The sequence below is a fragment of the Amaranthus tricolor genome, chromosome 3 (assembly GCF_026212465.1).
Source record: "Amaranthus tricolor cultivar Red isolate AtriRed21 chromosome 3, ASM2621246v1, whole genome shotgun sequence".
NCBI lineage: Eukaryota > Viridiplantae > Streptophyta > Magnoliopsida > Caryophyllales > Amaranthaceae > Amaranthus > Amaranthus tricolor.
In genome coordinates, this window is record NC_080049.1 from 25,769,159 (window position 1) to 25,793,791 (window position 24,633).

The following is a 24,633-nucleotide window of genomic DNA, read 5'->3' on the forward strand; positions in this document are numbered from 1 at the left end:
TAGCAAAAAGAATAAGATTAATAATGATCATAACAATAATAACACAAATAATAATAATAATAATCATAACACTAATAACAAAAACAATATATATAAATAAAATTAAAGAAAAATTTACTAACAATAACAATAACAATAACAATAACAACAACAACAACATCGCCAACAAAAATAATAAAAATAATATTCAAAAGAATATAAAAAGGTTAATAATAATAATAATAATAATAATAATAATAATAATAATAATAATAATAATAATAATAACAAAAATATTTTAAAAAATAAATTAAATATAATAATATAAAAAAATAAAAATTTAATAATAATAATAATAACAATCACAATAATAATAATAATAATAATAATAATAATAATAATAATAATAATAATAATAATAATAATAATAATAATAATATTAAAATAATAATAATAATAATAATAATAATAATAATAATAATAACAATAATAATAATAATAATAACAATAATAATAATAATAATAATAATAATAATAATAATAATAATAATAATAATAATAATAACAATAATAATATAAATAAAATTAATAATAATTATTCAAAAAAAAGGAAAAAAAAAAAGGAATCACAGGAAAACCGCGAGCCAACCACGGTTTTCCTGCGACTGCATTTTTTTTTTAAATAAATTTAAAATAATACGATTCGAATAAAAATTACCTCCATTAATTGTTTGCGGATTGAATTTCTTAGTTTTTGTTCCAAAAATTTTATGTTGTAATTTTGATTTTTGAGTGTGATAAAGGAGTTGTTTAGTGAGATTGGAGTATATATAGAAAATTTTAAGTCCAGTGGTAAAATTATAATTTCTTAAAGTCTAGGGGCAAATTTATAATTTGACAGGGGGTGGCGGTAAAATGAAAATGGTGACAATGTTTAAGGATTGGGATGGTAATTTTCCTAAACGGTTAGTTTAAAAATAATTTTTTAAGAGCTTAATTTGGGAATTTCTTTTATATTATAAGGCTAATATTTTTCAAAATTTCGTATTTTGCGAAGTCCTCGGTCTTCCACAAAAGTGGGCAAGTCCTATCAGAATCAAAACATTCCACCTTACCACCAGTAAAAGTCTAAAACTGACTTAATTTTCCTACATTAACCACATTATCCATCACTAAGGATTGCAATTCAGTCCGAATCCGACCCTAATCTGAGGAAAATAATTCGATTTGAGTCCGAGGAAAAGGTTATTTGACTCCAATTCCGACATCACAATCCGAATCCGAGTTAGAGACGGACCGGAGTTGAACCTTATTAAAAATTCGACACTCTGACCCTGAAGGAAATCCGACTTTTAACCCAAATATTTTGTTTCCTTTAAAACTCTAAACGTGACTAATTCAAGCTTTCTCTCATACTAATTGTAATTTTCGATTTTGAAAAACTACTTGGTATTTTTATTTAGATCAATCAATCAAAATACAACAAATCAGATCAAGAGAAATAAAATATGCCAAATCAAAATGCGAGAAAATTTTGTTAAATTGTAGTATTAAGAATATTTCTCATGTTAAACTTAAATTCAAAGTACGTATTTTTTTGTTAAATTGTATTTGAAAAATATATTTTGTTAACTTCGTATGCTTTAAATCATTAGTACAATATCACAACGATAAAGTTTGATAATAATCCGACTCCGTTGGAGGTCCAAGAGTCCGAGTCGGGGCAAACTTGAAGTATGCATAATCTGACTCCGAGTGGAGGTGGATTGAAAAAAAAAGTTCGACTAAAATCCGGAACAAAATCGAAATATGTATAATCCGAGCCGAGTCCAACCCATTGCCATTCCTATACATCACATTGCATTCTGTAATCTTCCATTAAAAAAGCAAAGTACATTTTCCCACAATTTAAAAATGTTTGGAAAAATTTTTAGAGAAAAACACAGATCCGACAAAGTGGGCATTTAATTGGAACATTTTTCTTCACGCTTGTTAATCACAATTGATTTTATTTACTTTGGATCCCTCAATGATGTCAATCTGAGGAACAAATTGATCTGTAACCAGCTTGTTTCATGGCAACTTGACTCTGTACTTTTATACCTTTATTATTCAAATATTGGTTCAGAACCAATCTAGTGAGACCCATGCTGTCTGCACAGCCCCAAGAAATTATGCTCTTGCATAAAAAATTCAAATCAAAATAGATATCTTGAATAGCAATATGATTACTCAAGAATAAGACTTAATTCAATATAACTTAGAATCACGATAACAGCTAGGAGCTGTCGAATAATTGAGCAGCACCCCACACATTCATAAATAAAACATTGCAAGCCAAAAAAGCAACACCTAGTTCTAAAAATCAGCTCTCACTTTTCTTCTTCCTGCTTGGTGGATGCCTCTTTGATGTCATCAGCTCCGTCCTCCTGCAATTGAAATTAAACCATTACTGAATGTAAAGACGATGTAGAAGTGTGTAGAACGTGTTGTAAAAGTATATATATGATAAGAGTAATGAACCAACTACTAATATTTTTTTACCTGCATGTCAGAAGTCCATAAAGTCAGGTTATCCCTGAGAAGCTGCATGATCAAAGTGCTGTCTTTGTAGGAGTCTTCCCCAAGGGTGTCCAACTCAGCAATTGCTTCATCAAAGGCCTTCAAAAGGAAAAAAAGAAAGCATTTCATCAAGTGAAATCACACCAAAACACAGTCCATACAAAACTCAACAGTTACGAAATGCAGAGGAAAAAAACTCATTATGTTAAAAAAGCTAAACCATGTAATACTGTCGAAGTTATTAGCAATCAACAAGTCATCAACAAATTTTATTACATATAAACACAACTTAAAGGAGTAATTAATTAATGCATAATGCAAAGGAATAAGGCTGTATGATGTTCAATATATCAGCATCAAACACACCAACCTACAAAACACTGTGAAGCTGGTTCCTGTAGTTAGATGGAAGTGTAGGATTAGCTGCTTTAGTAATAATAAAAATCCAATGTGAAAAATAAAATTTAGGATTACTACTTGGAAGCTAAGAGAAAATCTATCTAAGCACCATATATTTAGTGGAAATCATAACACAAATCAACTAGGCACAAAACAATCAATTGAACATAAAATAAGCAAGAACAAAGTATCCCAGTTATGAACTAGTGAGTTATGATCTCACCTGTTTAGCAAGGTTGCAGGCACGATCAGGAGAGTTAAGAATCTCATAGTAGAAAACAGAGAAGTTGAGAGCAAGACCAAGCCTAATGGGATGTGTTGGAGGCAAGTCCGCATTTGCAATATCCTATTAAATGAACAAGAAAAAGGTAATTACACATTAGTGACCTATTATAATCTCAAATCCATCATCCACGTCAACTAACCACCTAATGCAGAAATTAATCAAGAATAGGATTCAGCCAAAAATAATTAGTTCGATTACCTCCAACATCAAACTAACAATACAGCAAGTATAAAAAAGAAGTCCCCAAAACAAAAACAAAGTCAACATCTAAGGTGATGATCTATTAGACCATAAAATTGTGATGATCTATTAGCCCATAGGATTGACAAGCTTTATTCCCTAGCTTGCGCTCCTCTTGCTACATTTTAAGAAAAAATTCCCATTGAAATTGCACATTGTAGCAACTTAAGTAGGATGAAAAAGTTAAAAAATATATTGTAACCAATTAATGATTCATTATACTACGATTTATGTATCTTGGCATTGATTTGTAGATATTTATGCGGTAACAATTTATGTAGCTTGGTATTGATTTGTAAAATTACACTATATATGATTAACTATTTAACCTAGAGTTCGTCTTATATATTTTTGCTTTCATGGCATAATCTTTCTGTTTCCTATAGATTGTTAACCCTGACTGATTCAATGAATGGCACTCTAACAACGCTAACCACTCTTCCAATGGAAAACATCTGTTCTTCTCATCTTCAAATTCCAGATTATCCTTTAAAAAACCCCCTTAATGCATCGACATAATGCGATTATGAACGAGAAATAATTAAATCCACAATTCTTGTCAAACTCAGGCACACATCATAGGAATAAGTAAATTAACCACCACCGAAACGAAAAATTTAATTATCTAAAGTATCAACGTAATAATCACAGAACAAAAGTTTTCCCAGACAGTTCAAAATTACATGAATAACTTTGATTATCTCTTTGTCATTTACATTTCGCCATTAAAACAATTTCCATATTATACAAACACTGTCAATAATATAATAAGATCGAAAAGTATTTTTCGTTTCAGATCTTAATTATCACAATGCAGAACATATAATCAACGATCCACACACAAAAGACCTAATTAAATTTATATTCGAATTGTGGAACCAAAAAAAGAATTTGAACCACAAAATCGCCAAAAAACAATAGATGTGTTACCTGAGCAGCTTTGTAAGCGGTAAGAGTATTCTCAGCAGCCTCTTTTCTCTCAGATCCAGTCTTAAACTCAGCCAAATAACGGTAATAATCACCTTTCATCTTGAGATAAAAGACCTTAGAATCAGCGTTTGAAGCAGCAGGGACAAGTTTAGAATCAAGGAGCTTAAGAATACCATCACAAATGTTGGAAAGTTCAGATTCAATCTTAGATCTGTAACCTCTGATGGTAGAAACATGATCTTCATTACCACGGCTTTCTTCCTTTTGCTCGATGGAAGAAACGATCCTCCAAGAAGCACGACGAGCACCAATTACATTTTTGTAAGCAACGGAAAGAAGGTTACGTTCTTCAACTGTGAGTTCTTCGCCTTCAGAAGCAGCGGAAACGACTTTCTCCATAAATTCAACCATTTCTTCGTAACGTTCGGCTTGTTCGGCGAGTTTCGCCATGTAAACATTCTCGTCCCTTGCTGTTGATGCCGCCATTGTTGGAGATTAGAGGAGGTTTGAAATTTGAAAATGTTTGTTTGGGGATTAGAACGAAAGGAAGAAAGAGAGAGAGTCTTGACCTGCGAGAGTATAAAGGGTGCCAGCTATTTAATGACCGTATCACGCGGAATTTTGCTTTCTTTTTCAATTGTCGTTTTAAATTGAATTACTTATAATTATAGTAGTTAAATTTTGGTTATTTATAAATTATAATTGTATTTACGAGTTATAACATTTATAAATTGAAAATTCTAATAATTGTTACTATGTCACTATATCCAGTCATTGTTGGTATAAATGACCTTACTCACTTAATTACCTATGACATTAACCTAAATTTTAGATTAATTCATTGTCATTACTATTGGAATCTTAAACAACTTTTTGAATTTTTGAATCAAATGATAAATCGAGAAGAAAAATTAAGTATTATTGATTGACTATATTTAAATTAAGTTTTTTACTCTCTTTTTGTTATTCAACGATTTTATATATCAGTAAAATTTTAATGTACAAATTAAAAAAGTTATATGTCGAAGAAATTACAATAAGAAATTATGAAATTTGGGAAAAAAGGAGTTAACTGAATAACTATTATCCTTTGAAAGTTTAATGTCTACAATAAATAAGTTACAAACCAAGGGAATTTTCTTTGATCATCAAGGAGGGTTGGCATACCCAAGTACTTATCACGGCTAACCACCTCACGCAAACCAAGCACTTAACTTGTTACAGTTTTGGGACTCGAATTGAGTCTAAGACCGAAAGAGAGAAATCAAGTAGCTGAAAAGTGGGGCGTTTTCTTGTGGTTAAAGCCGTCTCTGTGATACCCAGTGTCACAGTTTCACTAATCTCCTTGCGAATCATGAATTGAAAAAAACGAATTATGGTGAGCTTTGGGCTATTTTTGGAAAAATTTAAGCGAATCGCAAATTCAAAAAGCAAATGAGCTAGCAAATCATGTTACACTGGTGATACCTCAGATTGAGCTTTAAAAGGATTGATAGACTACTTATATCAACATGGTGCATCTTCTTTTCATGGGAGCCTATTTGCTAAGAACTCTATAGTTAAAGTGTGCTTGGTGGGGAGCAATCTTAAGATGGGTGACCTCCTGAAAAGTTTTCCTTGTCGCATACGAGTGAGGCCAAAGTGCGGTGAAAAGTATCCATGGGTAGTCACCGACGGTCTGATGGGCCGGGGTATTACAGACTTGGTGTCATTGGTGGCATAGGTGACAGCCGAGTCGGCCGTAGGTGCTGTTCTAGGATAAGGTAGGTTGCGATTCGACATGAACCTTGCGGGATGCGAGCTCGCAGGCTGGGAGTATCTTTGCGAGTCGCGAAATTTGTTTTCACTCTAGCAGGTTATGCTGAGTCGGCTTTTTCTTGTTTCTCAAGGAAGTCGACTCGACTTTGGGAGCATGTAGCAAATCCACATTTTTGTGGGTAGTTTGGCCAATTACTTTGTTGTTTCTTTAACCTAGTTTCTTCTTATTAGAGGTTCACTATGTAAATTCCTTTTGTATTAGCATTAGGTTATGCAAACAAACGCGGAGTGAAAAAACTAAAAGAGAGAAAAAGCATGTGAGCCGCCATTACAGTGCTATTCTAAGATTCATCTTTGTAATCTCCAAATTGTAGTGAAAGTTTATTTCTCGATGCCCCGTGGATGTAGGCATCTCATTAATAGTGAACCACGTAAATTTCTTGATGTGATTTTCAATATTGTTTGCATTAAATCTTTATTATTTTCTTAATTGTTTTAGATATATTGCTTCTGCTGTCGAATAACATTACTGATTTGCATTTTAACGGTATCTCCTATATTAACTTTAAAATTTTCAAGATTAACTATTTGACTAAACAATATCTCTTACTTCCTTAGAATATCCATTATGTGACCCACTTTTAGGATGGTCATGGGTCTGAAAAGTTTAGACCCTTAGAGTCTCTTAAATGGGTCCTTAATGGACCTCTCATTTAATTATTCATACTTAAAATTTTGTACATTTTTAAAATTCTTATTAGTCTTAAAATGGGTATATGAGTTGTATATAAGTCTAAGTTGATTCCAAATATATATCGAAATAGGATTAAAACGAAGTTGAAATTGATTTTGAATTGTATAATAAATCGGGTCAAGAGGAGGTTTAGTGGTTCTGAGACGGTCTGAAATGGGTCTAACGGATCTGGATCTTAAATGGGTCCAGATAGAGGATCTGGTTCTGAAGACCCTAGACCAAGACCCATTTAATTTTTTTGGATTCGAACCCGATCCTGGATCTACAGGGTCTAAAACACTTGGATTCAGACCCTAAAATTAGTATCTAGAGGAGGTTCAATAAACTCTTGGACCCAGGACTATCCCTACCCACTTCCTTTACTTAGCTTTAGTAAAAATCATGTTGTTGTCTCCCAAGAACAAATGTGTAATATTGAATGAGGACGCTCAAACAATCATACCATGTAACATGTTATCAACATGGGCCTTCTATATTATTGCATCCAAAGCCTTAACACATAATAGAAAAAGATATTTGAAAGAGAACGGCTCGGACCCCAATAATGGTAGAACTATGGTAAGAAGATGAGTAGAAAAACAGAGCAATAAACAAGAGGCACAACAACAATCAGTACCAATGTGTTTATGAGGTATCTAATGATACCTCTCCCTCAAATAAAGTATCTTATTATTAATATATTCACAATTACAGTAATGACTCAACTTGCAATAGTCAAGAGCTTACTCCTAACCCATAAAGGTTTCACCTTTAATGGTGAAACTCCACAAATGGCACTGATACAAAGAAAACACTCTAATGGCCAATGTCTTAGGTTCTCTAATGTATTTGCCTCACCTCTTACTCCTAATGATGTTCTAAGCCTCTTATATATAGCCTAGCACATATTAGATGTTATTGCTCGAGTCTTGATCACCTTTAATAAAATACTTTTTCTGACACAACGGAAGACTTTTGACTAATTACTCGAGTTATTTCAACCTCACACCAAAGTCTAAGCAAACCAATTAGAGTGTTATAAGTAAATACTTAAAGGAATTAAATAATTTTATAAAAATTTACACAAATGTCCTTTTTCAAATAAGTTACAAATTAATTTCTTGAATACAAATATTATTTACAATGAAAATCAAAAACGCAATTCATCTCGAGAGAGAAGTTTTGACCATGCTTTGCTGCGCTACTCTAATATCCAACTAACATTTGTAATACTCGTAAATGCACTATCCCTTAAGGGACAGTTATTTAGAGTGACAACAAGAACTGTGTAGTATTAGCAACCACGGTTGAGTAGTACACCAAACCATATAGCACATAGGACTTTACATAAGTCAGAACAGACGGTGGGAATTGGGTTAGCTATTAAGTCGAGTATAGAAACTTGCCAGGAGTTATACAAGTATAGAAATATATGCATTGCAATAAGTAATAATATGTATAAATAAGTGCATCACAATAAAAATATGCATGGTATCTTATGTAGTATAGGGAATTCATTTTTATGTTAGATTTATATGTATTAAACTTCTGATCCTTCTACTTGAGTACTAGAGCGTGATTTACTAACACTTCTGCTTGAGCGTTAGGGCGTGAAATCCAATTATTTATTAAATGAATGCAACACATATGATCTTTGTTTGATATATGTAAGGGCCTATTAAGGTGATGTAAACAAAAACCCCTAACTTAGTGGGAGTTGTCACTCCTCCAATACAATGTTGCTCGAGCCACAGGTCAGGTTAAATAACCTTACTGTATTCGCCGTATTTTACGTGGCGAAAAACACGTCCCACGTTTTCTACATGCCGGAAGCATGGTTCGGTATTTCCTTACTATCAAGCCTTACAATTACAATAATATATATAATATTAACAAAATTATAAAAATTTATATATAGGTCCATAAGTTAATTCAAACATAATACTAAAGTTTACAATATCCTTACAATTATAACCACTTATTTAATAAGTTTAAGCCATTTCAACAAATTTATTTTGTACCTTTAGCAACTCATTGACACATAACTAATGTTCAAAAAAAATTTTTAAGAAAATTCTAATTGAATGTTATTCTAGACATTCGTGCGGTCGTAACGACTGGTCATATGTCTCATTCTGAACTCGAACAAAGAAGATATGGTCAACACATGAACTGATTGAAAAATGAAAACTACCTTGTCGTGGGTTGCGATTTTGACACATTTTAGACAACATCAACATCCAAAATTCGAATTAATATTCACACACAATCAAACCAACACAAAACTTATTTTAAATTCAACAAAGAACACTACAATCCCAATCATAATTCAAGTTTAGACTTACAATTAAACTCAATTAATTACTAGATATCAAAATAGTTTTGCTAAAAAAAGTTTTTATCAAACATCGTAATCAAAATCACAACATTATGATATAACTTGATCAAAGCTCCTATATAGACCTTAAATCAAGTTACACCACACCTTTTAAATACTTTAAAGAGGATCGTTGGTTAGAAATCCACCTCAAATAGCAACTCTAAGAAAAGCTTTGAGAAGGAAACCACATATATGTATTTGAAATTTTCCATGGACGAGTTTTTCTTCAATTTGGTTTACTCCCGACCCGAATAAACTCAAACGTCCACTCTATTTCACCCAATAAACCCAATAAAAAGCTTAGATGAGCCCGAAAACCAGATTAGAAGATTACCCAATTAATTTCCTTATCTCTTGATCCCAAATTAGAAATCCCGTAATAATTTTAGGAAATCTATTACTAAAACAGGCATAACTCACTCATACGGAAACCAAATGGGATGATTAAAGTGACTATACTATCACGACTCAGAGCTCCACAAATGATATGAAGATAATGAAACCCAATAAAAACATAAATGCACCGAAATGCACAAAACAGAAAGATCAGTTTTCTAAACTGAAATTTCAGAATTTAATTATCCCCGACTTGAATTTAACCTGATACTAACTCAATTGAATAAATAACTCTAAACATTTAATTAAACAAATACCCAATTGAAATTCAAACTTGAACAATTATTTATACATTTTCGTAATTTCCAACTCGGTTAAAGGACACCCTGTTAGTATTTTGGGCATAACTTCCTCATATGAACTCGTTTCGAGGCAATTCAAGTGGCCACGTGTTCACGATTCGAAGCTCTATAAATTATATGCAGACTCTAAAACATAGAAATGGCTAGAAGACACTCGAAAAAGCCAAGAAGATATATAAAAGAATCTGAACTTCTTCTTTGCATGGTGTAGAATCAACCAAATGACATTCTAATGTCTTTGGTTTATGAGAAATGGAATAGCTCCTCCTAATGACACATTATGCTAATATGTGTCTTACTAAGACATAAAGGATATATATTAGTGTCATAAAACGTGACACATCACAATATACACTATATTTTACATTTTTGTCTTAGTTTACGAAATATGTTTGGCTAATTAAATATCATAGGTAAATTAAAATAGTCTCATAAATTTTCTTTATTCAAACGTCACTTTAAATAAAATAAAAAAAATCTTTAAATATGAGTTAAAATAAATATTAAGACAAATTATTATCTCTAAAATACTATACTCGGATTAACTTAACTCGAATCCCAATTTTAACTTGATTAGTACTATAATTAAGTTGTACTAAAATAATGGCTGTTTTGTTTTCCCCAACTTAATTTAATTTCTTCCCCAAAATTACAATACACATCATAAATAACTTCAGACACTCCCCTACTTAATTTATGCTATAATTAAGTTGTATTAAAATAATGACTGTTACATTAGACGCCCTAGGACAAAAGGGCTTAAAGCCCACAAAAATCCCACAACAAAACAGAAGGGTTCTGTTTTCTCGTACTGTGCTCCGCTCGATCGAGCACACTAGCTCGACAGGTCGAGCGCTACTCCAGTTTATACTAGACTTCCTCTTATGCCTTGCTCGATTCACTGCTCAACTGAGCAACTAGCTTGACTGGTCGAGCGAGCCATCAGGGCAGCTGACTTGCTGCTACTGCTTCATGTCAACCCTTGTTCTTCGTTGTACCCTCATCTCGGCACCCCGAAGACTCTCCACACAAGGACGATTTGGTGCTTGCTCTAACAATCTCCCTCTTAAGCCCAAATCTCCTCCATTAACATGTGAGGTGTCCCAACCAACACATCAACATATGATTTGGGTCTTGGCTCCCCCTCAAGACCAAACCTATCATCAACCTTCCTTGTGCACCACCTATCATTGTGGCCATCACCATCAAATGTCAACCTCCTTAGTGAGTTGAGTCTTGCACCCCTCTCAACATGGTGTAAGTCTCCACTTTTTGGCAACACATGGCCTTTGTTTCCTATCACACCCTTCAATTGCACCAAGCACCCCTTTGCCACCTTCAACACTCCATCACTTTGAGTCTTCATGGTGTACCCAATCTTCTCTAATCTTCTCAATGAGATTAGATTCCTCATTATCTTAGGAATGTATCTCACACCCCTAAGCTTCCTCACAATGCCATTGTGCATTCTCGAATGCACCTCACCAATGGCCTTAACCACAACTTCCTCACCACTAGGCAAGGTCACCCTCTCATGCTTATAAGCCATCACCCTTGTAAAAAAGCTCTTGTCTCTCCAAATATAATATGGGTGTACGGAGTCACCAAACCTATCATCAACCTTCCTTGTGCACCACCTATCATTGTGGCCACCATCATCAAATGTCACCCTCCTTAGTGACTTGAGTCTTGCACCCCTCTCAACATGGTGTAAGTCTCCACTCTTTAGCAACACATGGCCATTGTTGCCCACCACACCCTTCAAGTGCACCAAGCACCCCTTTGTCACCTTCAAGACTTCATCACTTTGAGTCTTCATGGTGTACCCAATCTTCTCTAATCTTCTCAATGAGATTAGATTCCTCATCATCTTATGAATGTATCTCACACCTCTAAGCTTCCTCACAATGCCACTATGCATTCTCAAATGTACCTCACCAAGGACCTCAACCACAACTTCCTCACAACTAGGCAAGGTCACCATCTCATGCTCACAAGCCATCACCCTTGTAAACAAGCTCTTGTCTCTACAAATATGATATGGGTGTACGGAGTCAAACACCTAATCAACATCATCATCTCATTTGGCCAATAGCACTTGACCATCATTAACATCACCCATGGTCTTCTTCACAAGACTCTCATCAATGTTTGGGAGCTCACCCTTTTCTACAACCCCTTTCTTCAAAGTTGTCGCCTTTCTCATTTTCTCAAACAAAACTTTCGTCTTCTTCCCTTTGAGTTTCTTTTCATCACCAACCTCTATTGTTGGCTTCCTTATCTCCCTCTAAAGCTTCAAGCTTCTAATATTCTTTTTCAACTTATTGCAAGTGTATTGAATATGGCATATCTTGTGGCAATGGAAGCACACTCTATCCCCATACTCAAACCTTGCCTTCTTGATTCTGATTTTCCTCTCCTTGTGGCAATCGACCTTAGGCCTTTCATATTAATTACTTGAAAATTTTCATAAAGGAGGCACTATTAAGTCCATTAGTTAATTAATTGAAAAAGTTCAAGGTCCACTCAAGCTACAATCTTCATATATCTCATAAAATATTTCTTTATCGAGGTCCGAACCCATGCATGATTAATAATGACTTTTTGTCTTGACGTATTTTTATGGGTTTTATGGTGTAATTGGAGTATTTTTTAATGGATTTTGGGGTGTAATTGGAGTATTGAAGTATTATTGTGGATATTTTTGTTCTTCTTGTATATATCCATGTATTATTGCCTTATTAGCTATTTATAAATGTAAAATTATTTTACAAAATGCTGAGTTGGTTCTAAAAAAACTAAATTTACAAAATCTACCAAAATTTTTTATCTCTAGACCTCTTTTGACGCTGTATTTTTCAACCGATGCAACCCTTCCCAAAGCATTAGAGTATTTTACGCCAAAGGGAGTATTATGTACAAGTGAGCGTAGGCTGATATGTATCATCTATCTTTTACAATCTTTCATACACCTTAGTGAGAAACTTGTGTACTACCTCCGACTCGATTCAATAATAGATTTTGGTAATTTGATTCATATCGCATATAACAAAGAAACTAAGTGAAGTCCCCAATAAGGTCCTAGGTACGCCTAAGTCTGAAACCCATGAACTTGCATGGGTTATTTGGATTAACTATGTCGATGGTTCTAATGAACGTTTCCACCTCTCTTATTAAGATGAAATAGAAGATAATAATTTTTTTTTTCTTATTTTAGTACTATGTAACAAAGAAATTTAGGTCCTTCTTTCAATATCAAATTATTCTTGTAGAAGTGCTGTTGTAAGTGGAGTAGTCTATTGAATCAAGCCGAAAATCCATTTGCTAAATAATGTGTTTTGCGGCCTCTTAGATGACTCTTTAGTCCACAGGGGTGGCAAAACGTATATCTAGCACAGGGGATGACCTTAAAAAACTTCCATTAGATGTCAAAGTCAAAACTTAATTCCACAAAAGTGGATAATTGTCCTCTAGATTCAATAAATCTATGTGAGATAATAAAGATAATTTGTAGGACATAAGGTCATTAGTCACTTCTTAAAATAAACTCTCCATTATTCCTATATTTATAAACATTATCTTTATGATCATCCCATGATTTAGCAACCACATCTAAAATCCCTACAAGAAATTGCTATAAATATTTCATGAAACTACATAAAATGATATACAATTCTACTCTTATATACTCAATTTATTTTACCAAAAATTCTTCCTTTAACAATTTATTTTGGAGAAAGCTTTTATATTCCTACCATTACTCCACAAAAATACACGGTCCTCCTACTTATAATTTATATTTAATTAATTATCCTTTAATTGATCTGAACTCATCCGACAATCAGTTAATCTTGTATTCATTCAGTAAAATAAAAAGGGGTTATGCTTCAAACTGTCATCACGTTCACGAAAAAGAGGGGTTATGCTTCAAAATGTCATCACATTTAGGGGTCATTGTTATTCAATGTTAATCTTCATCATCCGCGGCAGGGAAGCTCATGAATTCATCAATCACATTTTTATCTACAATGAAAAACAGGTTAGAATAAAAATATAAAATACTTTCTTATATTTCAAAACCTTAATTTGTTAATTTGATCTCTGGCAAAAACGGAAATTCGTTTTCCATACTCTCCGGCGGAAATCACTAAAGTTCAATTGACTTGGCTCGGAATTCTCAGTCCTGATGAAATTCGATCAAGGTGACATGTTCAAGTGGAGTTTAGTGATTTGACGGAGAGAGGGAAACCGAAGCCCAATGGATTCTCTAGTTGCTTCTTCCATGACTAGCGTTAATCTTGATGAATGACAGATGATGGCGACTACCGATGACCCTGGGGTAACTCTATTATATCTTCGATGAAGTATTCTCTCATCTATCGATGCAACATCGATCATCCTTTTAGGATCTTCTTGCAAAAAGCAGCTCCATTTATAATCATCTGATTAAAATCAGATTAATTCAGATAGTGAGGCTCCATTTTCGGAGGACTATCCCATATCAATTATCATGTATCTAAAATTGTTATTGGTTATATTGTTGTGTTGATGAATTTCGGTGCAATGCAAGCTACCGAATGAAAATAGCCGTGTTGGGGCATTATATATTACATTATTCCATTGCAAGTACCCAAAATTTTAAAGTAACCCAAGAAGAACTTGTCAAAATGTAAATGAAATGTCACAACACAAATAAAGCATGTGTGTATTCATTCCATAGCATTTACAATGGTCGAAGAGTTGCCAAGTGTCAAGCTTCATTAGTCATCATTAGATTATAGAGAGTGAGAGAGACAGTTGTTTATGTGCGGTACTCGACTCTCTTTTATTGGTAATAAAGTGAATGTCATCCATAATATAACTTCGTATGTGATATTTGCTATGAAAAATAAACATCAAATATAGAAGTTCTTCAAATTCGGTTTGATGCACCTTCTAAAAGATTATTAGATCCATAAAACGTTTTCAAATTAACTTTAATTAACTAAAAATTTCAGTTTCAATGTTAATGTTCAATTTGATGCGCTATCTAAAGAATTAGATGACCCATAGAAAGTTTCCAAACTAGCTTCAACTAAGTGATTTGGGTCTAAAAATATTAGTCCACATATTGCCCAATTCAACGTATTGGTTGGATTCGGAATGGTTCAAACTATCTACATCGGATCCTCGGAAAACTACCTACATTGACTGTATTGGCTGGATCCGGGTACGATCTGACGGTGGTTCAAACTATCTACATCGGATCCCTGGAAACTACCTTCATTGACTGTATTGGTTGGATTTGGGTATGATTTGACAGTGGTTCAAATCATCCACCCATGAAAGAACAATTTCAGGTGACTCGATATATGGAGCAAAATCATCACCATCGCCTTCTCATGAAATGCTACATAAAGGATGCAAATCTTCAAGGGAAGAATATATTGATGATCATACGGTTATTCTTTCTTTTATTCATTACCGTATATCGGGTGTTTCTTATTTGTTGTATTCGTGGGTCAACGTGGAAAGTGATCAAGTATGATATTGACACATGAAAAGAATCATTTATTATTTCTACTGGGAAATTAAATATTTCACCATTATTATTCTTATTATATTGGATCTTACTTATATGTGGTTTTCAATGATGAATGTATAAAGTCATCTGAGCTTTCACCTAGTTTGAAAGTCATATTATTATTAAAGTCCCAAAACGTGGGCGTTATTTGTCATATTATGAAAATATCTAAGCTTTCACCTATTTTGAAGGTCATATTATTATCAAGTCCATAATTTTGGGCGATATTTTCTTAGTATTCATCTTAATTATCAAAGTTTCACCTAGTGTGAAAGTGGGATTCTTGCTAGTGTCACCAAGCTTGATAACTCAGACTCTTATTAAGCCCCAAAACGAGTGATTTTGGGCGTTATTTGTCAAAGTATTCATAGCGAGTATTACCTAGCTTGATAGCTCGATCACTTATTAAACGGACCTATGTCCGATCCGAATATTCATTAAATGCGGACTTATGTCCGATTCGAATATTCACCATGCTTTCGAAGGATTCATCTAGTATGATTTCTTATCTAAGTCCCGGATGATTGACGGTTGGGCAATGCGGACCTATGTCCAATCCGAATATTCATTAGAATGGGACTTATGTCCAATCTGGATACTCATCAATGCTTTCGAAGAATTCACCTAATATGATTCCTTATCTAAATTCCCAGGTGATTTACTGTTGGGCCATATCATCATATCAGGCTCAAATGTCAAATCATCATATCAGGCTCAAATGTCGAATCATTATATCAGGCTCAAATGCCAAATTATCATATCAGGCTCAAAAGCTGAATCATCATATCAGGTTCCAAGGCCGAATCATCAAAAGTGGCCCAAAGGCCAAATATTTATATTCATGGGGCTTCAACCAAGCATGGACTCACTGAGGCAAGAGTTTAAAGTTCATTTTATTTGGACCTAATTGTATGGTTTTTTCCAAACATTTAATTGGTTCGCATCACAGGTATATTTATTTTTCGCATAAAGACTGATGCCCTCGCTTCATTAAATTCCCTCCTCTATCACTCTTCATGCATCGGCTAATGTTATGGGATCAATAATAACACATTTAGTCAAACCCTAACTACCCCCTTTGTCCACTACTATCACTACTATTAGTCACTTCCTAAAATAACTCCCCATTATTCCCACATCTACAAACATTATCTTCACGATCATCCCATGATCTAACAACCACCTTTAAAGTCCCTTCAAGAGATTGCTATAAATATTTCATGAAACTACGTAAAATGGTACACAATTCTACTCTTATATACTCAATTTATTTTACCAAAGATACTTCCTTTAATAATTTATTTAGGAGGAAGCTTTTATATTCCTACCATTACTCCACAAAAATACACGGCCTCCTAGTTATAATCTATACTTAATTAATTATCCTTTAATTGATCTCAACTCATCCTACAATCCGTTAATCTTGTATTCATTCAATATCATACATTCATTGAAATATATTTCCCGGTCTAACTTGAGCGTCGGAGGGGTTTTCCGGAAAACCACCCCTAGGCAAAGCTAGCGTTGTTTTGCAGGATTTGAGGTCTCATCAGCGTAAGGATCATAAGTACTTTCAGCATATTGACAGTTATACTCAATTATACCTATCTCAAGGTATTTTAAATATCTTTTACACTTTTTCATTTCAATACCGAAACACAACCAATTTGTGTGCTAGAGTAAACATGAAATATGCGAAGATGCGTAGTTTAATTGCTCCCAAAAAATTTGCCAAAGCTAAAGTTCCTTTCTTGTTGATGGTCTCTTGTAGTTACAACTTACAAGGGTGGCTTCTTAAAATATAAAAACTACATTTCAATCCTATTCTTCAAGCGCTCTTTTAGATAGTTATCTAACCATTGTCCGTTTGTTCAATTTTTAGGGATTTGGACGATTCGATCTCATAATGATATTGTTAATTTGGGTCGGTCAAATTTGCGTGTGTAACAATCTGAACTTTTTTTTTTTTACTTTTTGGGCATTTTTCAATTTTAATCTTAAAGGTATCAATTTTGACATTAAAGGTATGAATTTTCAAAATTAATACCTTCAAAGTCAGAATTGATAAATGCCTAGAAAATTAAAATGTTGTTACACGCGCGAATCGAGCCGGTCCAAATTGACGGTTTCATAATGAGACCGTCTCGTCCAAGTTTTTATGTTTAATCAACATCATATGATAATATCTGACCGGGCCTCTAGGATTATAGCAAGGCCAATCAGTTAATAAATTTGATGTTTGTAACTTGAAAGTTAGAAAATTTGATAAATTCAATTATTGCATCAACCTTAGAAAGATCTTACCAATAAAAGCCATTTGATAAATGATATATGAATGTACTTTTATTATTTTACAATTAATAGCATTTTTATGCAAAAGTAAAATATTAGACTCAAATTTGAATCCTAAACCCTTAGACTATATAAATTAGGGTTGGAGCCTTAATTCTCAAACCATATAAAATTGAGTCTAAATTTAAACATGAAACTAAGTCCAAGTAAATTTGATTATAAGTTTATGTAAACAGAATCCAAATGTATTCATACTCGTCCCTAATCATTATCAATAGACCTTCTTAAAAGGTTTGTGAGGTCAATCAAAGTTCCTAACCATCACCAATAGACTTAGATTTATAGGGTCTAAAAATATATGAATTTATACCGTTAATTTAATATCGCATCGATTCTAAATCTTTAAAATCTAAGATCTATGTTCATTCCTATTCTTGAGAGGTTTTATCAAGTCCTAAAAAGCAAAGAGAATTGACTATTTATAATGGTAATCATAAATCGAATTTAATAGTGTTTTGGACCAATGTGATAACAAAAAGCGCAAACGCAAAGCAACTTGCCATCTGCAAGTTAATCAACTACACCTCCAGTCTCCAATCATTATATTACAATTTTTTTACACTAAAAACATTCAACTAAACGGCACAGAAGCGATTACACGCCACTAGTACAATAAAGTGCGTGAGTGTTATACGCCACACCAAATTCACCTCACCTTTCATCCTCTTATCTTTCGCCACGTGTTATACTCTTACTAACATTCCCTTATTTTATATAACTTTTTATTTAATTTGATTGATTGTTTCAAAAATACCCCTATAGAAAAGTGAGTAATCTTTCTCATGTCACCATGTATATATCTCTTTTTCTAATTTTTTTTAATTGTCATATTTTTTATTTGAATAATTTATTTTAATTGTTTCATTTTTATTTTAAAATATAATTTTTGGACTAAATTGTCCTTATATCATTCATGTAATTATCAAAATACCTTTTTTTTTTACTAAACTATATTATTTAACTCCTAATATCCACTACATTATATGGGTATACTATTTAAGGTAGTCTCTCCACTTTTTTAATATTTGTGTCTAACGTAAATGGGACAATCGAAAAGAATTGGAAGGAGTATAATATATGACCGGGACAGTCTCTATTCTCTAATATTAAGGGACACCTCAACAGAGACTTCTATAAACAATTCTTTAAGAAACTCGTGGTTGTTTATTTGATCATATCCCCAACTTCTATTCTTCTTCTTCTTCTTCACCTTAATTAATCTTTTGGTCAAAGGACAGAGAAACGTACTTATTTTCTTTTCAAATGGAAAGGTATGAAGAAATGAAAAATATTGGGTCTGGAAATTTTGGGGTTGCTAAGCTTGTTAAAGATAAATGGACAGGACAGCTTTTTGCTGTCAAATATATTGAGAGAGGCCTCAAGGTTTTTTCTTTTCTTTTTTTTTTTTTAATTTCTCGTTTAGTGTATATATATATATTTGATTTTTTCTTTTTATGTAATAATATATAAATTTATTTGGGATGTTTAATTTTCTTATTAATTAGATTGATGAGCATGTTCAAAGAGAGATTATGAACCATAGATCATTGAAGCATCCTAATATAATTAGATTCAAAGAGGTAAGTGTTATATCATTCATGTCATTTTATGTTTTGGGTTAATTAATCTTGAGGAAATATGTATAGGTGATCCTATATTTGTAATTTAATTAGTTATATATGTTGACTAACATATAAGTTTGGTGAACTACTTCTCCTAATACGTATATATAATTTTGTTAAAAATCGTATTTAAATTTTGTTTTAGGTCAATAATCGAGTAAATAAGCATTTATTTATTAGAATGACCCGAAATTATATAATGGATGGTTGATATAAGATATTAATCATGTTCTTCACATGTATATATTCCTCATTTTGCTAATTTATTTCACGTGAAATTGGTAGCTAATTAAATTGATATGTTCAAGTACACTTGTATAGAAGGAAAAAGTTTTAATCCGGTTTGCCTAATTTGATATCAGTAAGTAATAATAAAGTAGAATTTTAAAGAAAAGTTGAATTAATAAAGAGGGAGTTAGGTACGTAAGTGGTGAGTTTTTTAGCTAAAAAAAGATGATAATCATGAATTAAGAAAGACTGATAGAATAATGTATGGTGTACTTAGGTGTTCTTGACCCCAACTCATTTGGCAATAGTAATGGAGTATGCTGCTGGTGGAGAACTTTTTGAAAGAATTTGTACTGCTGGAAGATTCAGTGAAGATGAGGTTATATATATCTTAGACTACTCTTTAATTATGTATTTCAAAATACTTTATTTATGCTCTCCTAACAAAATATACTCCACAATATTATTATCCATAAATTAGTTGTCTCACATTAGATAAAGAGAAGATAATACGTCTTTACAACCGATTAGTTTTTGAACCTCATTTGAATTTATATGTGGTTATCCCTTCTCCTTTTGGTTGAATTGTCCAGTTTTGTTTTTTAAGAAAATTCCACATTGTATCATCTAGTTTTTATGAAATGCCAGTGGTAGCACTTTTTTTAAGAAAATTTCACATGGTAGCATCCAATTTATTCACTATCTAATTGTTGTAGCATTTTCCGTTAAGTTATTGTTAAATTCCGTTTAATTCATTATTTTGTAAGTTTTTTTCTCATGGTAACATCCAGTTTTTGTTCTCAAATGTTTAATTCACCATTTTAATGTTTAATTTATTAACGTCCATAAATATTGTAATAATTTTGTTTTCATTCAAATTATTGGCATTATAAAGTTCAAAAGGTGCATCTTAAGCACTAATAAAATTTTTGGCATTATAAAGTTCAAAAATTGAATGCTACCATGGGAAAAAACTTACAAAATGCTGAATTAAACGGAATTTAACAAGAACTTAACGGAAAATGATACAACAATTAGATAGTGAATAAACTGGATGTTACCATGTGGAATTTTCCTCAAAAAAAGTGCTACCACTGGCATTTCATGAAAACTAAATGGTACCATATGAAATTTACCTATTTTTTAAATTCTAACACAATAGACATTCATGCTTTGATTGTAAAACGAGTGTGTGGATGATGTTTGGTTGTCAATAGGTTTATAAAATGACGCCATAATTATTTAGTTGAAAGCGTTGATCTAGTAAACCTAAAATTTCAGCCTCTTATTTTTCTCGCACAAAAAGGCAACGTTAATATAAAATATATAAATTTTGTAAAATATTTAACTCTTAGAATTAAGAAATCTTGATAAAATTAAATCACTTACCATTGTATTAAACATAAATATTAAAGTATATTCTCATTCTATATTGAGTTTATAACTAATCTAAATCACTCATTAGTGAAGTCCATACAAGATTGTACGTATATTCCGACAACTAATATATTTTTGGATCATGTATAATTCACAGAAATGTTAAATTTTAAGATGTTTCGAATATTTTCAGGCAAGGTATTATTTCCAGCAACTAATTTCAGGAGTTAGCTACTGCCATTCTATGGTATTATACTTTAATCTTTTAGTTCTATATCTTATTAGCCAGTCTTCTATACCTTAATTAAGGCTTATTGTTTTTTTTTCTTTATTTTTTTTAAATGTAGCAAATTTGTCATAGAGATCTTAAGTTGGAAAACACACTATTAGACGGCAATCCCAAACCGCGTCTCAAAATCTGTGACTTCGGCTACTCAAAGGTAAGTCACACCCTACACATCAATCATTATAGTCATCATTATTGTCATACTAAATATATGACGGTCATAAAAATTATGGTCTGATAGGACTAGTCTTAGAAGAGAAAAAAAGGCTTGCACTCCAAACTCATTTAAAAAAACTAGAACAAGTCTAAACTAAATTCATATTTATCTAATCATGATAGTTTTACTTTTTCACTTCTATATTATAATAATTAGGGCCCACAATTGTTATCTTGTTCTAGGCCTTTCAAAACTAAGGATCGGCCCCATGATTAGAGTCTGATAGGATTAGAAGAAATCATATCATACCCTTATCCAACAAGATAAAAAAGGTTATAACCAATAAGATCCTAGATCTGAGAATAATCAGCAAATGAAATACACTTCTATGTACATTAACTGATAATTAACTATGTATATTAACTGAAACAATCAACAGTCAGCAGTGCTACATTCTCAACCAAAATCAACGGTTGGAACACCAGCCTATATAGCCCCAGAGGTCCTATCAAGAAAAGAATATGATGGAAAGGTAGTGCTGGTACATTGTCATATTCTTTTCACTTTTAATTACAGCCATTAATACGGAGTATTTTCTAGTACTTTCAATTACAAACTTTTTATACATTGAATTCATTTATGAAATACAGATTGCAGATGTTTGGTCTTGTGGTGTTACTCTCTATGTCATGCTAGTTGGAGCTTATCCTTTTGAAGATCCCGAGGATCCTAGAAATTTCAAAAATACAATAGCTGTACGTATATATTTATTTACTTGTATGAAGTACATTTTAGTTTATATGAAAATTTTTGAGAAAAAATAACATGATCTTAATTGAACGGGCTGAACTATATAATACTCAGTCTTGTCCATGTATATGTAACACAACTTTAGACAATTCTTATTTTCAATACTTTGGTATATATATTTGGACATGATTTATCTAATGGTTGCTATTAATAACAGAGGATACTCAGTGTACATTACTCCATCCCTGATTATGTTCGCGTCTCTAAAGACTGTAACCATCTTCTCTCTCGAATATTTGTTGCCAATCCTGAAAAGGTACTTACTTTTATTTGTACCATCTACAAATTTATTTCGCCATCTAAATCAAATTGAAATTTAAATTTACATTATTTATCACATGCCTAACTAATTCTAATCGATTATAATTTATTTTATCTAGTTGAAATTTTATAATTTTAGTCCCAAAAAGAACTAGATGAATATGAATTAAGTATATAATATGCCTTATAACTTTTTTTTTTCCTATATATCAAGTAATAGATATGATAAAAATTAAAATAAAAATACACTATAATATTTCAGACTCTATTTATATTACATTTAATTTTTTAAAAAAGTTATGAAGTTCAAAATCAAGTAGTTTAACTAAAGCGGAATTAATACGAATTTAATATTTAAGGCTCATTAATTAAAGGTGCCCCATTGCATGACGTTTAGACAACTTGCAAAAGCCAATTTTTAACGAGAGCTAATATATGATTGTAGAGGATAAGTATAGAAGAAATAAAGAAACACCCATGGTTTCTAAAAGATCTACCGGAAGAATACAAAGAGGGTGGACTAGAGGAGACATTAAGTGCAAAGGAAACAGAAGTATCATCCCAAAATGAAGAGGAAATATTAAGCATAATACAAGAAGCAAGGATTCCGGCAGTTCATGGGACCACACTTGTTGGTGGAGATGCACTCTTGTTGGGTGAAAGTTTGGATTTCGACGACAGCGAGCTTGATGCTGACCTTGATGATTTGGAAATGTGCGATGATTTTGTATGTGCCGGCCTATAATATAATATACTATTGATAAAAATTATTTTGAATAATATCACTTATTATCTATCTGCTATGAATAATCTCTATAATTAATTATTTCTAAATAATCTAATTTTTGTATATATTTTTGCTGACAATACTCATTATCACATTTTAACCCCGGCTATTATAAGTTCTTTCCGCCAAAGAGAAATAGGGTAAACCAACAAAGAAGCATAAGGATGAAAATAAGTAAATGTAATGACCAATGAATACCTATAGTAGCCGGTCAAAATGTGGTAAAAACTGCTGTTAGTAAAAAAATATATAAAGATTGAATTATTTAGAAATAATTAATAGTATAGATTATTCATAGCAAATAAACAACATGTGAGATTGAGATTATTTATGACAATTTTCCTCAATATCATACAAGAAGTCAAGAACGCACAGAGTTACACATAACGTAATTTGATCAACAAATTCCATTGCTGAAATGAAAAGGGCTAACATTTGAACAAACTGAAAAGGGATCGGAGCTTCTGTTTGGTGTGATCTAGTAGAGTTATGTATGTATGGTTTAGATAATACTATAATGGACCCTACCAAGATTTGGTTGATTATTATTATTATATTATAAAATTGTGCAATGCCCACTAAGATTGGGTTGAAGGGTTAGAAATACAAAAGGTGCATGCGTATGTTGATGATGTATGAACCATATATTATACTATTCATTTGAAGTGGTCGTTGTTTGAGCAAGCATAAACAATATCAATAGCAAGACGCTAATAAGATAAAAAAAATAATAGATATTCGCTCATTAAATTGTTAACTGATTTGACTACCTTGAAATATTGTCTAATTTTTAGCTCTTATACTAGTTGTTTAATCTATGTATTGTGGTGATGTTGGTAATAATTAGTTATTGGATTTTTATTAGAGAAAAATTGAATAAAAGTCAAAAATCAATGAAAAAATAATCACAGTTTATTTGTTTGACCGAAGATTTAAGCCAACTTTTCATTGGATAAAAAGTTATCGACCAAATAATTTTTTTGTTGTTTGATCGATTAAAAAATTAAAGATTTAGCCAACAAAAAATCAACCAACAGATTAAGTCATTTGTTAAATATATATTGTAACTATGACTTTAATTTATAGTAAATAGTAAGTCCATATACATATTTCGTTCAATTTTTAATTTTTTTTTCTTGAAGATTCGTTCAAATCTATTTAAATGATGTTATTAATAAGATAATTAAATAACGATACATTCTTTTGTATAATTTTAATTTTGTTT

At 32.0% G+C, this 24,633-nt stretch overlaps 2 protein-coding genes across 2 annotated transcripts; one reads left to right on the forward strand and one right to left on the reverse strand.

The window, feature by feature from the left end:
* Positions 1-2,187: 2,187 nt before the first annotated feature.
* LOC130807767 (14-3-3-like protein) lies at positions 2,188-5,040 on the reverse strand. Its single transcript, XM_057673101.1, has 4 exons — positions 4,397-5,040; positions 3,164-3,286; positions 2,524-2,640; positions 2,188-2,408 (listed from the first exon to the last, which is right to left on the reverse strand). Exons 1-4 carry the CDS (start codon positions 4,880-4,882, stop codon positions 2,352-2,354), a joined length of 783 nt encoding a protein of 260 aa, XP_057529084.1. The 5' UTR covers positions 4,883-5,040; the 3' UTR covers positions 2,188-2,351.
* Positions 5,041-18,815: 13,775 nt separating this feature from the next.
* LOC130807768 (serine/threonine-protein kinase SAPK1-like) lies at positions 18,816-23,561 on the forward strand. Its single transcript, XM_057673102.1, has 9 exons — positions 18,816-19,263; positions 19,386-19,460; positions 20,008-20,109; positions 21,301-21,354; positions 21,455-21,547; positions 21,990-22,082; positions 22,201-22,305; positions 22,518-22,616; positions 23,067-23,561. Exons 1-9 carry the CDS (start codon positions 19,144-19,146, stop codon positions 23,364-23,366), a joined length of 1,041 nt encoding a protein of 346 aa, XP_057529085.1. The 5' UTR covers positions 18,816-19,143; the 3' UTR covers positions 23,367-23,561.
* The last annotated feature ends 1,072 nt before the right edge of the window (positions 23,562-24,633 follow it).

Coding starts and splice junctions, on each gene's coding strand:
- LOC130807767 (XM_057673101.1), bottom strand. CDS start 4,882: ATGGCGGCATCAACAGCAAGGGACGAGAATGTTTACATGGCGAAACTC. Junction 2,641..3,163: donor CCTGCAACCTTGCTAAACAG/GTGAGATCATAA, acceptor TTCCTTTTGAAG/GCCTTTGATGAAGCAATTGC. Junction 2,409..2,523: donor TATGGACTTCTGACATGCAG/GTAAAAAAATAT, acceptor TTTCAATTGCAG/GAGGACGGAGCTGATGACAT.
- LOC130807768 (XM_057673102.1), top strand. CDS start 19,144: ATGGAAAGGTATGAAGAAATGAAAAATATTGGGTCTGGAAATTTTGGG. Junction 19,264..19,385: donor ATATTGAGAGAGGCCTCAAG/GTTTTTTCTTTT, acceptor CTTATTAATTAG/ATTGATGAGCATGTTCAAAG. Junction 22,306..22,517: donor ATTTCAAAAATACAATAGCT/GTACGTATATAT, acceptor TATTAATAACAG/AGGATACTCAGTGTACATTA.